This window comes from Lontra canadensis, unplaced genomic scaffold, assembly GCF_010015895.1.
Source record: "Lontra canadensis isolate GAN:19392208 unplaced genomic scaffold, GSC_riverotter_1.0 scaffold196, whole genome shotgun sequence".
In the NCBI taxonomy this organism is placed as follows: Eukaryota; Metazoa; Chordata; class Mammalia; order Carnivora; family Mustelidae; genus Lontra; species Lontra canadensis.
Window position 1 is genome coordinate 734,325 of NW_022631190.1, and position 13,916 is coordinate 748,240.

Genomic DNA, 13,916 nt, shown 5'->3' on the forward strand with positions numbered 1-13,916 from the left:
ACGGGCCAGCATTTCCTAACTTTTTAAGGTTCAGGAATATTCCATCATATGTACATGCCATGTTGCGTTTATCCACTCATCTGTTGATGGCCGACTTGGGTTGCTTCTTCCCTTTAAATATTGTGAATGTCTATTTTTAAAGTGCATGTATAAATGACTAAAGTATACCAATAAGGAAAGCCCACAATGTTGTATTTGGTTAAACCAAGGGCCCGTAGGGGCCAAATACAGGTGTTAAATCAAAGGCCAGCTTGTTTGCCATCGAAGAGAATACTTGGGGGATACAAAGAAAGTGGTTAAGAGCCAAGCTTCTGGAGTCAGACTGCTTAAGTTTGCATGCCATTTCTGCCATATACTAGTGATCTGAGCTGAGGCTAGCAGATCAAGATTTAAGCTTCAGTTTCCAAATTTATAAAACAAGGGTGATGATATTGACACACAGTTGCTGTGATATAAAGGGGTATGTACAGGGCCCGACAAGAGTATTCTCTCAAAAAGTGATGGCTAATCAGTGATGAGTGAAGCTTCTGAGGATAGATTATTTAGGCAGTCCATACGAACATATGTACATGCACACGCAGACACGCGCACACACGCCTTCCCTAAGGAATGTGTGTTTTTGTTTTAAGAGGGAATATTCATGAGATGAAAGTTTGGCCCCAAATGCTGAGAAAAAAATGGAAATTATATATTTTAACAAAAAGACAAGAACAAATGTTTGGGATATAAACATGGGAAGTATTTCAATCTCTTTGAAAATAAACAATCATATGGCCAATAACTCCTTTCTAGATGACAAACTGAGTATCTTAGGGATAGCTGTCACTTCGTGCTCTTACTCAGAGATACCAAGCAGGTGGAGGGGCTTGTGGAGCACAGGGAGATTCTTGACCTTATCTGGACAATCCCAGCACCAAGGGAAAGGGTTTCCTCTCTGGTCACTCCAGCAAATGCAAGTAGGATAACCAGCATGCATTCAAAGTAGAATACTGAACACCCCTTTTGTACAGGTGCCCTAGGTAATAATGAAGTCGATGTAAATATAACTTAAAACATATGGGAACATAGTAGGAATTCATTATTCTAAATATGTCTAAATGTGGATATTTTTCAGTAAAAAAAAAAAGTGGATCATCGCTGTTCTCTTATAGCAGCAACAAAGTAAACAAATGGTGAGATATAGGAACCATTTCAAGGTCAGTCACTTTTTTTTTTTTTTAAGATTATTTATTTACTTATTTGACAGAGAGAGACAGCGAGAAAGGGAACATAAGCAGGGAAAGTGGGAAGGGGAGAGGTGGGCTCACCACTGAGCAGGCAGCCTGATGCGGGCCTCAATCCCAGGACCCTGGGATGATGACCTGAGCCGAAGGCAGAAGCTTAATGACTGAGCCACCCAGGCGCCCCAGGTCAGCCACTTCTAATCTAAAGGGTTTTGCTTGAGAAAACCTGAATTATTTCTACATATTAAGCAAATGGTTCTGTCTGCCATATTGTATACCAGTTCACTTGTCAAATGCTTTTAGAAATGTTTTGAAATGGACAAAGAAACATTTTCCTATCATTCCTTAGTACAATGACCTTCAAATTCATGGTGACAAATTTACATTCATTAAAAGAAGTACAACAACAAAACCAACCAGTTGTTGAAATAATCCTATCAATTCCTTTGATTCCTCTGCTCCCTGGATTCTGTTCTTACCTAGTTTAACTTCTGCATTCTCAGTCAGCAAGACATTCTGCCCTTTAATATCTCGATGAATCACTTTATGCTGGTGCAGATGACTCAGCCCCTGGAGTAACAGAGAGTTAAGAAGGGTTAAGGAGAATGTAAGCCAAGATGCAAATAAATTATTTGGGTTGTCAATGATCCCAAAATTATGTAAACTCACCCAGAGCTACTTTCTTTTCTTTCTTTCTTTTTGATACCTTCATTATCATACTCAGGTCTTCCACATGTGTATAGTGCTGTTCTAAACTAGGTAATTGATCAACATAAACTGAAATACAGAAGCAGTCTTTGCAATGTGCGCTGCTGTGTTAAATGAACTGCTTGCACATCAGCTGTGATCTAAGGTAGCAACGAACCCACGAGGACAATGATGTGGTTCTGGCATGCACGAGTTTTAACTAACAGTACTATGAAAAGTGAGGACTGCCTGCATTTGCTAGTTTATAACAGGAACATCTATATAGTTTCCGTACGGAAAACTAACCTGATTTAACTAAGTCCTCCACTCTTTTTTTTTTTTTTTAAGCAATATTTGAATTCAAGAGTTAAAAGTTGCTCACTAAATTCTACTCCTGAAACTAATATTGCACTATATGCTAACGCACTTGAATTTAGATTAAAAACTTAGTAGAAAAAAAAAGTTAAAGACTACATTGTATCATATAATTTTAATTAATCACAATCAAGTATTTCTCAGACCAGTCAAGAAATCTCCCATTGCCTTTAGCCAATGTGGCTCACATTTTTAAAAAGAAAATAGCAGTTTCTATTTCCTTTGTTGACATCTGTAACTGTCATCTTTAGTGCTTTATGAGATTTGTGACTTTGTGTTCATTGTATGAAATAATTATTTGGTGACATCCAAACCTGTGTCCTGTTTCTCCACGAGTTACTCTCTGTCTTATTTGTGGTGTGAGCTCTGAAATCTATGAACTTGCTCTAAGGTAGTGATACGTTTCTCAAAGTATAACCCAAAAAAACCTCAAATTGGAGTCTTGAAGCAAATTATGTTATGCTAACACTTGCTAATTCAACATACTATATACTCAATTAATGTCATTTCATTATTTATAATTTTCTGTACTTTTAATTTTCCTCCATAATGATGAAACTCTGGCATGGAAAGATGAGGTTGACACAAAAAGAAACAAAACTAAATATCTGAATTCCTGTGTTGAAAAAACTCAGCATGAAAATTTGGATGGCCCCAAAATTTGATCCATGTATACATTCAGGAAGATCAGTAAACATAAACCGTGTGAGAAGCTGAACCACTTGTTTGGGTTTTAAAAAATTACCTTTCCTCTCTAGTCAGTTCAGCTCAAAGTAGGCATCAAGCAGAGTAAAATGTCTGGTTTTACAATATACTAATATCCCGTGAGTACTTAGAGGGACTGAAGATCTCCACATTCCTTCACCAGCACAGTGGTTGGAAGCAGGTACCAGAGCACATAAGTGAGCCAAACATTGTAGTTAATGAGATCATATGATGCAAGGAGAGTTATGTCTAAAATATCTTGTGATTGAATGTTTCTTCCAATGAGTCACCTTATCTCAAAGGCCAGTATCTTCTGGGAAAATGTATTGGAAGAAAATAATCAGGTACTAAGAGGTACTCATAGGTTGAGACATCCTGCTGCTTTCAGAACCCTGGAGAGCTCATGGCTGATCCCCAGAGTTCCCCATTCCTCACCAGAGCAGAAAGGTGTACTGCAGAAACAGCCATGGAGATCCAGCGTATTCTTGGACTCACGGGGGCCTAAATAATGGCCTAAATAACCCCTTGTGCGTTCTCTAAATGAGTGAAATCCTAAGTCAGAAATTCAACTGAAGTTTACACAAAAGCCCCTCAACACTCAAAAATAAATGTCAGATTTGAAGGAGAGCAGCAACCATACCTCCTTGTTTCCCACTCAAATTCTGTCTTGGGCTCAGAAATCGTTTTGCCCACCCCATGCCATGGAGGTTTTATCCTGTTTGCTCTTAAGAGCTTTATTTTTTGTATCTTTTATATTTATATCTCTAATCAAGCTAGAATTAATTTTTGAATATGGTATAAATCAGGTATCAAGTTTCATGTTTTCCCATGACTCTTCAGTTGACCAAGCACTATTTACTGAGGAGAGCACCCTTGCACCCATGCTTTGCAGTACTTCTTCTGCCATAAATCAGGTGTCCTGATAAAGTGAGTCTGTTCCTGGACTCTTGATTCTGTTCCCCTGGCCATTTGTCTATTCTTGTGACAATACCACTCTGTTTTATTTACTTAGTAGCTTTATAATAAGTCTTGCTAACTGGCAGCATAAATCCTCCAGCTGTCTTCTTCCTCTTCAAGATTGTCTTGCTATTCTTGGCAAGGCAATCTTTAAAACTCACCTGTCAATATCCACAGCTATACCTAGAGGGATTTTGATGGAGAGTTCATTGAAACCATGGATTAAACCAGGGAGAAATCATTTCTTCACAATATTAAGTATTCTTATCTGTGAAATGGTATATACCTCCATTTTATTAAGGTCCTCTTTAATTTCTCTCAGTAATATTTTGTGGCTTTCAGTGTAGAAGACATTCACACCTTTCTGTAAATTTATTTCTAAGTATTTGACTTTTATGCTATTATAAATGTTATTTTTAAAGTTCACTTTCTGTTTTATTTTGCCAAATGTGCTTTGAATATTTTTAATGTTTTCCATCCACCCGTCCATCCACCCATCCATCCATCCATCCATCCATTTGCAGCACATAATCTTTCTCTCAAAAGTGCATCTTGGACACATCATGAAAATAGTTTTAACTTTTATTCCCTTAGATTAAGAAGGAAGAGCTTATATATTAGATTGCCAAGTACATCTAGTAAGAATGCTCAGTGAACATACATTAGCCTCCAAATCAGTAGCAAGAGATAATCCAACTAGTCTGACTGAACTAAAATATGACCAATTATTTTCTTCTCCTTGAATTGATCTCAGTAAATATGACACTATTGTCCAGATTGCCTGATTGAGATCAGTGGGCAAAACTGGACAGACATAGTCTTGTCCAGCTATTTTGATTAGCTTAACTGACAAACTCAAATAATTTTTTTTTATTTAAAATCAGTTAAACTAGATTCTATATGCTAAAATGGTAAATGTCATGTAATCCTTAATCTCGTTATAAACTTTCACAAATGGAAAATTCAAATGGAGTGATCAAAATACCTCTAAAAAAGTCATTTCCTAAGTGAGACCTTATCTCTTTGATCTAAAATCAGATTTCTAATTGGAAATATCATGGGAAATGAACCCCTTGGTAAGGGAAGTCACCCAATGTTAACCCTCTAAATGAGAGTGCACATAGCCTGTTCAGAATGGCTCTCGCCTTCATGGGAGCAGACCCTAAAACTACCACTACCATCATCACTGTTAGAGTAAAGCTTTAAACATGTCTGTAATACTTTTGTGAATGTCAGCAGAAGGTTGGTACAAAGTTCAATGCCTCCCAAGAGACTCTGTGTTGTCACTTACTCGTAAGATCTCCCTGCAGATGTATGCAATCCACTCCTCCTTCAAGGTGTTACCTTTCGTGTTCTTGATCAGGTCAGTGACAGAGCCAGCACCACAAAACTCCATCACCAACTGGCAAAGGAAGCAAACATGCCATGATTATAATCACACTTCATAGCTTTCACTGGGTTAAGAAAGCCTAAGTTATTCTTTAGAATGCTGTTTTAGAATGCTGTTTCTTTAAAAAAGAAGTGATCAAACAACAGTATAGAAAACATAAACTTGTATCTTAATTTTTTTCCAAATGATAGAAAAGAAAGATTATTCTTTAATTTTCCAACCTAAAAATTATAATTGGAAATTGAGGAAAATCCCCATATTCTAAGTATTTTTTTTAAATGAGGGAAGCTAGGTGGTTCAGATGTAGTTGAGAATATCTCTGTGTTTTTATCCAGCAATTGATCTCATCTTTTCTACAAAAGTGGATCATTCCCCTGTCTAAAAGAACTATGGTTTTCTAGGCAATCTGACATTAGGACAATAAAGTATACACTGTTTATGCTATTGGTTTGTAAGTGGCACTGTAAACTGTCAGAATGGGGACTGTTTTTAATTAACTTCAGCAAATGTTCACAGGAGGTTAGACACATCAAATAAATTCAATAAACAATAAGCCTTAATTTAGCACCTTTCATCCAAAAAGCTTCAAGCTCTCTATAAATATAAACTCATTACAGCACTCAAGCAACTTTATCAAACAGGCAGAAAATAATCACCTCTCTTATTTAATGGAGAAATAGAGACAAGAAAAGGAAAAGCAATTCATTCGATTTTACATTCATTTTCTAGCATTAAGAAACATTCATTTTCTTACTTTCTCCCTTTTCTTCAAAAAAAAAAATAGAAAAAAGAAAGGTCTTCAACAAATGGCATCTTATTATTAAGTACTTATTTTTTTTGTAATTATATGATAAGAATTCAGAATAACTAGCAATCGATCTCTGACCAGACACTAGAAACAACTAAAGTGGACCCACAATGAAATCACATTGATGGTTTGGGCTTTGTCCAAATGTACATTCTTAACATCAACACCATGTATGCCTAGTAGAAACTCAGTGAAACTCATGAAGTGAGTTTCATGAATGAGTTTCCAGTGACTTTTCTGACTGGTCTAACGATTCCACAAAAGGTAGGGAAACCCTACCATCTTCTCGAGACTACCAGCGGGAGTAAAGAGACTTCTCAGGACTTTTTGTAAGGAAATTTAAGAAGTACCACAACAGACCATACTGCAACCCAGTAAGAGTTGTAAAATGATCACATGTGATAGTCAGGAAGCTATCAAAGACCTTAAGTCATGTTAGAAAGAACTCAAGAATCAACCTGAAGAAGTTCTCACTGGCCAAAGATGGGAAGATTTGAGCATCGATAAGAATAACGACTGCAATGGCTTGAAACGCATTAAACTTACCCAAATGCATTAACAAACTGATAAACAGAGGGAAAGAATCAAGAATTTGTATTGCGATTCTTAGACAAATTTTAGCACTGGATAATTTGGTAATTAAAAGGGGCAAATCTTCTCTTTATAAAATGCAGGCATTCCATGTAATAAATGAAGAGGACATAATAGAATCAAAATATCACTATTTTATAGTCCCTGACAAACTAATGAATTTAAGCACTGATTCTCAATGGCTGTTAACATAATAAACATAAGAAGTAACCAGACATTATTTGCTTCTTGATTAGCATAATAACATCACCTAAGAAGTAGCCTTGCCAGAAACAAACAAATAACAACAACAACAACAAAAAAACCAAAAAACCCCAGAATCTGATCAAGCGTCTGGTTCCAACTACCAAATTACAGAAAATTCAGAGGACTGAGGAACATGTTACCTCATGGGGATACAATTTAGAAAACCTAGAACAGGAGACTCCACAGGGCAAATGACCCATTTACTTCAACAAATAAACTGCAAGAAGGAAAAAAGAAGATGGAGGGGATATTTATAGACTTAAAAACATTAAAAAGATATACCAACAATTTGCAAGGGATATGACTTATCTGGATATGAGTTTTTTCCCTCAAAGCTCTTAAAATTTTTGAGGCAATTAAAGCTTTGAATACAGACTATATATTTGATTATACCAAAGAAACATGAGGGTTTTTGAAAGTGTGATTTTTAATGGTACTGTGGTTATGTAAAAAAAGAGTTCTTTTTATGTTTTTTAAAGATTTTATTTATTTACTTGACACACAGAGAGACATCACAAGTAGGCAGACAGACAGAGAGAGGGGGAAGCAGGCTCCCTCCTGAGCAGAGAGCCTAATGTGGGGTTTGATCCCAGGACCGTGAGATCATGACCTGAGCCGAAGGCAGAGGCTTAACCAACTGAGCCACCCAGGCATCCCGATACCCAACTTTTCTATCAACATGGATGGGACTGGAAGAGATTATGCTGAGTGAAATAAGTCAAGCAGAGAAACTCAATTATCATATGGTTTCACTTACTTGTGGAGCATAAGGAATAACAGAGGACATGGGGAGATGGAGAGGAGAAGTGAGTTGGGGGAAATCAGAGGGGGAGATGAACCATGAAAGACTTGGACTCTGAGACTCTGAGAAGCAAACTGAGGGTTTTGGAGGGGAAGAGGGCGAGGGGTTGGGTGAGCCTGGTGGTGGGTATTAAGGAGGGTACATATTGCATGGAGCACTGGGTGTGGTACATGAACAATGAATTTTGGAACACTGAAAAAATAAAATAAAATTACAAAAAAAGAATATATAAAGGATACTTACAGATCAACAATAAATATAAAAATAACATAATTTAAAAATGAGCAAAGGCTTGAATAGACATTTTTCCAAAGAAGATATACAAATAACCAACAATCACATAAACTGATGTCTAACATCAATAGTTCTTAGGAAAGTGCAAATCAATGGGATAATCAGGTGATGCGCATTAAGGAGGGCATGTGATGTGATGAGCACTGGGTGTTATGGGCAGCTGATAAATTGCTGAACACTATATCTGAAACTAATGATGTACTATATGTTAGCTAATTGAATTTAAATTAAAAAAGGGAAAGTGTAAACCAAAAATCACAATAAGATACCACTTTACACCTACTAGGATAGTTACAATTTAAAAAAAGGCAGAAAATAACAAACGTTGCCAAAGATGTGGAGAAACTGCAACCCTTGTATACTGCTGGGGGGAATGTGAAATGTTGCAGTCACAGACAGTTCGATGGTTCCACAACAGGTTAACACAGAACTGCATTATGACCCAGCCAGTCCACTTCTGGGCATATGCTCAAAAGGACTGAAAACAAGTATTCAAACAAAAACTTGCAACCGAATGTTCAAAGCACCAGTATTCACAATAGACAAAAGGTGAAACTAACCAAAATGTCCACTATCAGATGAATAAACAGAATGTGGTATATCCATATAATAGAGTATTATTCTGCTACGGAAAGGGAGGCCATAGCGATGCCTGAAACAACATGGATGACTCTTGAAAACATTACACTCATTGAAAGAAGGACCAAAAGGCTACGTACTGCATAAATGCATTTATATGAAATACCCAGAAAGCAGAGGAGTGACTGCCAGGCATGAGGGGGAAGGAAGAAGGGTGCTAAAGGGGTACAGAGTTTTCTTTTGGGGTGATGGAAAAGTTCTGGAACTAGATAGTGGTAATGGTTGCACAATACTATGTACTTAAGGCCACCGAATTATATATTTTTAAATGGTTAGGATGCTAAATTTTATGTTATACATACTTAATCAGAATTTAGAAAAAGTGAGATGAGAAGATTGGTTTCAAAATAATAGTAGAAGGGAAGAAGGGGGGAGCATGTGTTTGGGGCAGGATGGGTGGTAGTTGGGCTAGTTTGGGGCACATCGGTGTCCATTATATTGTTCTCTTTACTGTCGTGTGTTTGGGGGATTCTCTATAACACAGAGTTAAAGAAAATCCTATTATGTGGTGATAGGCAGCAGGCCGACCAAAGGAACATCCTTGCGTAGAAAGAAAATATCTTCTCCAACGAGCAAAATATGTTTGTGTCCCTTCTCAAATCCTGTTTTGAAGGAACACAGTGACCAGACCTCCCACAAATGCCTCTGTTGCTCGTCTATCAGCTGGAGAACACGTCTCACCACTGAGCCCCATTAGGCCACGTAATTATAGTTCCCAAGGAAAGCAGTGGAAGCCCAGTGGCTCCAGTCTTTTAAAATTAGATTGGACAAAATACTTTCAAATATTCAGTAGGAAACAATCCGGCCCTAACCAGGCACTAATGTCAGTGATTTCTATAATTTGCTTCTCTATTCAGCTCCAGCTGAAGGCTGCTAAAGTCTTTTCATCTCACTACGGAATGAAATGATTGTTAAATTATGTAATGGGATTTAAAAAGAGAGAGAGAGAGAGAGAGAAAGGAAGAAACCAGCATTTGCCAGCAACTGGATTTTGGAGCCGCACAGCAACACAGATAATTACCTCCACCAAGCAGCAGGGACCCTCCCTCGCCACAAGTAACCTCATCACATTAATAAACAGAAACAGGGCTCAACATGCCAAGCCCAGCAGCGGTAAGTCAATAACTTCCCATCCCACAAGCAAGAAATGATGGATCATTAATGTTCTCCCCAAAAGAAAGTTCTCAAAGAGTTGGCACTGGGGCAACACTACTTGCTTACATTTACTGAGAATTTGCCATGTGCCAGGTGCTGGGCTCAGTGATTTGCAGCTACTGTTTCATTAACTCACTTTCCCTTCAATTCCCTTTTCCTTATTTACTTGGAAATGGAGCTTAGTTATGCAGGTCTGCAGCCTTACCTGGAGTCTATATACTCATTAAATATGTAGAGCAGGGGTGAAAGCATGATACTCTCTCAAGTATTAGTTGTGTGACCTTGGGCATGCCTGTTCTCTAACCTCCCTGGACTTCTCACCGCACCCCCACCACTGTAAAATGCAAAATAAAATAAAATAAAACAAAAAACATGTTTGATGTGAACATTGTGTGTCCGTGAGTGTAAAACTCCTAGCAGCCCCAAATCTTAAACTATACTTATTACTTATATCTTAAACTGTATTTATTACTTTTTATCTATTGCTCTGTTTGTACTTTCAAAAAAAAAAAAAAAAAAGCAATGACGAAGAGTTTCCAATTTGAAAGATGGTATCAATAGCTTCCCCAAATCCACTTCACCTTGGTGGTGAAGAATGGCTGACACGTGCTTATAAAGGGCATTGGGCACCTGTGTTTCTAAAACCCCGATTAATAAAGAAGCACAAAGGAAACAAGTCCTTTTTTTCAAGTTTGTATCTCATGGCAAGAAGAAACATCTTTTTATTTGGAAGGCTGACAAGAGGTGGAGGGAGAGGTTTAGAAGGAATGGAACATTTGAAATGCTTATTCAACGCCACCTAAACAACTGGGTCAGAGAACAGGATATACCTACGTGTCACTTGGGAAGAGAGAAGGACTGCTAGGTTGAAGGCGAGGACAGAACCAAGCTCATGCAGGATGGGGGTCGGACCTGGACCTAGAACTGGTACCCTTTGTTCTGCCTAGGAGATGTTTAAGAAACAGCACAGTAGGGACGCTTGGGTGGCTCAGTTGGTTAAGCATCATGATCCCAGTGTCTTGGGATTGAGAAGCATGGCGGACTCTGCTCAAAGGGGAGCCTGCTTCCCTCTCTCCCTCTGCCCCTCCCTGGCTTGTGTTCTCTCTCTCTCTCTCTCTTTCTCTCAAATAAATAAATAAATAAAATCTGAAAGAGAGAGAGAAAGAGAAAGAAAGAAAGAACGAATGAACAAAAGAAAGAGCAGTCATAGTGTAGTGTAACCCAATTAAGAGGGTTAGGGTTGCTTGGATGACTTGGACATGGTAGTTATTTTATCTAAATCAAAAAGGTAAACTTTTAAAAACAAAGCGTTCTAACATATGCCTAACTTACGTGGTTGTTCATCATGTATTTTTGCCAGTTGTCTTCTATTTCTGACCAAGAAGATGTTTTTTCTTAGAAGTTGTAGAGGGAGGGGACATTATTTAAGTAAAAGATCTTGGGTCTCAGCTGGGCCCAGGGGGAATTTTGGAAGCACTGTCTGGGCCAGCCCTAAGCTCACCTTTTCATCGGGAGGGGGCCTTCAGGAGGGAGTCACCTGCTGTGGTCACTTGTTACCTGCGCTTTCCAACCCCAATCACCGCTGAAGGAAATTTAAAACGTTTATCCTTAGAGCCAGTGTAAGAAGCTTAGAATGATTGCTGGGGTCCCTACAGTACTTGCTTATATGCTAGTTAACTGGTTTTAAGCTCCCATAACATGAAACAATGCCTCATAGCTTGATTAGTTCTCCCCAAAGGTTACTAGTCAGTCAGTCACCCACACAAATAACTGACTACTAACAGATCCCTTCTTTTTTATAGGAAAAGGAGGGACAAGAGACAGGCGAGAGGAAGAAGAGGAGGGAGCAGGAAGTCGAAGGCCCGCCTAAAATGAGAGAAGTCTGAACGCAGGAACTGAAGGAGTACTACTCTAAGAAAAGGGTAGGAAAGATAAACATCCAAGAATTCACAGCTCTGCAAAAGATCAGCCCATTGACCTTGAAGGCCCAGAAACATCAGTAAGGCACAAGATATTTTTATCATGTGTGGCCGGGAATAGCCACAGATCTCAACTGCACGGTTTACGAAAGTGTAAACAAAACCAGTACTTTGTTATATAGAATGCTGCCTCACTTGCCAGAGGTAGTTGAAAGTCCCACAAGATCAAACACATGTGTATAGAAGTACAAGAATTGGAGGCACACCTATGAACATATTTATCATTTAAATCTACTTCTGTAAAGGTAAGGTAAAACTGTTGGGAATTTCAAATTTGAAAAAGCAACCTAAATAATCTTTTGCATTCATTTTTAAACTAGCACGTATTTGAAAGAAAAAAAAATTCTTTTGGCGTCTACCTATTTTTAGACTTGAAAGGAAAGTGCTTGAACTATAAATTCTAAGTTTTCCAAAGATTAAAAAATTGAGTCCCCAGGACGTGAAGTGTCCCCAAACTTTGTTGATATAGTTTCCAGATAATGAACAACTTTATAACTGAGAATGATAATGGCAGTTATATGGAGCCAAATGGTATTTTTAGACACAAGAAGCCACTAGAAAGGCTCAAATATCAATGGTCACTGGTCATCAGGTCTAAGGAGAGAGTGTCTCAGAGTCAGCATAGCAGTATTCAAGGAATGAGGGACGTTAGTTGCATCATGTATTTGATTTCCGGTGCTCAGATTTCTCAGTATGCATGCAAGATCTACTGGAGAATTTTTCCTGTTAGGAGTAAAGCATTATATGTCCATTCTGGGACCCGCTCACAGAAACTAACCTTATTAAGGCTTTAAGAAATGTTTAGCTCTGCTGGTCAGAATGTTATACCCAATAGAAGAATGTGGGGAATGGATGGGAAAGCAAGCTTTCAAACAAGTAAAAATAGGAAAAGCATATAAAATACTAGCCTTAGAGGATTTATGATTAAACAACTTCATGGCTGAGGATTTGAGAAGCACAGACCTCAGCTCAGAATTCATCTAGAAAAGGAACTGGAGGTTTGTGTAGCCCAATAGTGGAATAACTTTGGGCACACAGAAGTCTTCCTTCTGCTTGGGTGGAAAGCAGTTTAAGCACAGTTCAAATGAAAGTCATTGGGATAAAAGAAGAAATCATTTGTATATTCTTGTCACAGAATCACCCACCATTAATTCATAAAAATGGTTCTTTTAAAGCTGAACTCAGGCCCTATTGCAATGTATTAAATTAGGAATGGCTTTTCTCTCTGTTGATACCTAAGTAGCATATCCTGTCTCATAGGTCATGCAATAGGGCAGCTCTGAGTCTGGTAACATGGTTACAATCACTCCTCCTAATATTTTAGGCACTCCTTCTCTAATTACCAAAGTTAGCCTTTCAAAAATTTCTACTCAAAAAAAAAAAAGATTCAGTCCCTTCTTCAGACAAATGATCTGGGTTCTACATATATGAAGAGGGGAGTTCTTTAGTTATATAAGTGACAGATACTGATTGAAACAAGGCGGTAAAAAAGTAAAGAAAAGGAAAAAAAAACTCATTTCTGACACATAGAACTTAAAAAAGAGAAATTTTAAATTGTTCGAAAGATTCAGCTGCAGGTGGCTTGAATTTTTAATAATGCTACCCACAGCATTTACATCTTAAAACAACCAACAGTGCAAGCAGGCCTGATCTTTTGCCAGACAGGATGCCACGGCAAATGTAAACTATACTAGACCTAGGTTTGGGGACGGTGGCCAACATCACGGAAGATTCTAGAAGGGTTCTCATGGGTACATCTTGGTATCTTATCCCCAGATGACGTTATGCAGGAGCTCGACAAGTAATGTCAATGCATGAAGCTGAGCGTGTGTGGAAGGCCACAGGGAGCACTGGGACCTCTGTCCAAACTGGAGTGGGCATGTGATCCCCAAACAGCTCACACATCCTGTGGCTACTGGGGGTTTCAAGCCCAGCATTCCCATATCATCCTATTTTTCAAAACTGCTCAAGGAATCCAGACTTTTGTGTGAAAGTGTCTGATATTTTTCTAATGTTGGCATAATTAAAACACCACCACCTTATGCGAATCAAACTAAATACATTC

General features: G+C 38.2%; 1 protein-coding gene across 8 annotated transcripts in view; it reads right to left on the reverse strand.

Moving 5' to 3' along the window:
• TNIK (TRAF2 and NCK interacting kinase) overlaps positions 1-13,916 on the reverse strand; it is a 376,662-nt gene that overhangs the window by 120,859 nt on the left and 241,887 nt on the right. For all 8 annotated transcript variants that reach the window (XM_032847930.1, XM_032847923.1, XM_032847929.1 and 5 more), the window contains exons 5-6: positions 5,239-5,349; positions 1,703-1,793 (exon numbers count right to left, since the gene is read on the reverse strand). In XM_032847930.1, the coding sequence (XP_032703821.1) occupies positions 1,703-1,793; positions 5,239-5,349 (202 nt within the window). The remainder of the gene's footprint in view (positions 1-1,702; positions 1,794-5,238; positions 5,350-13,916) is intronic.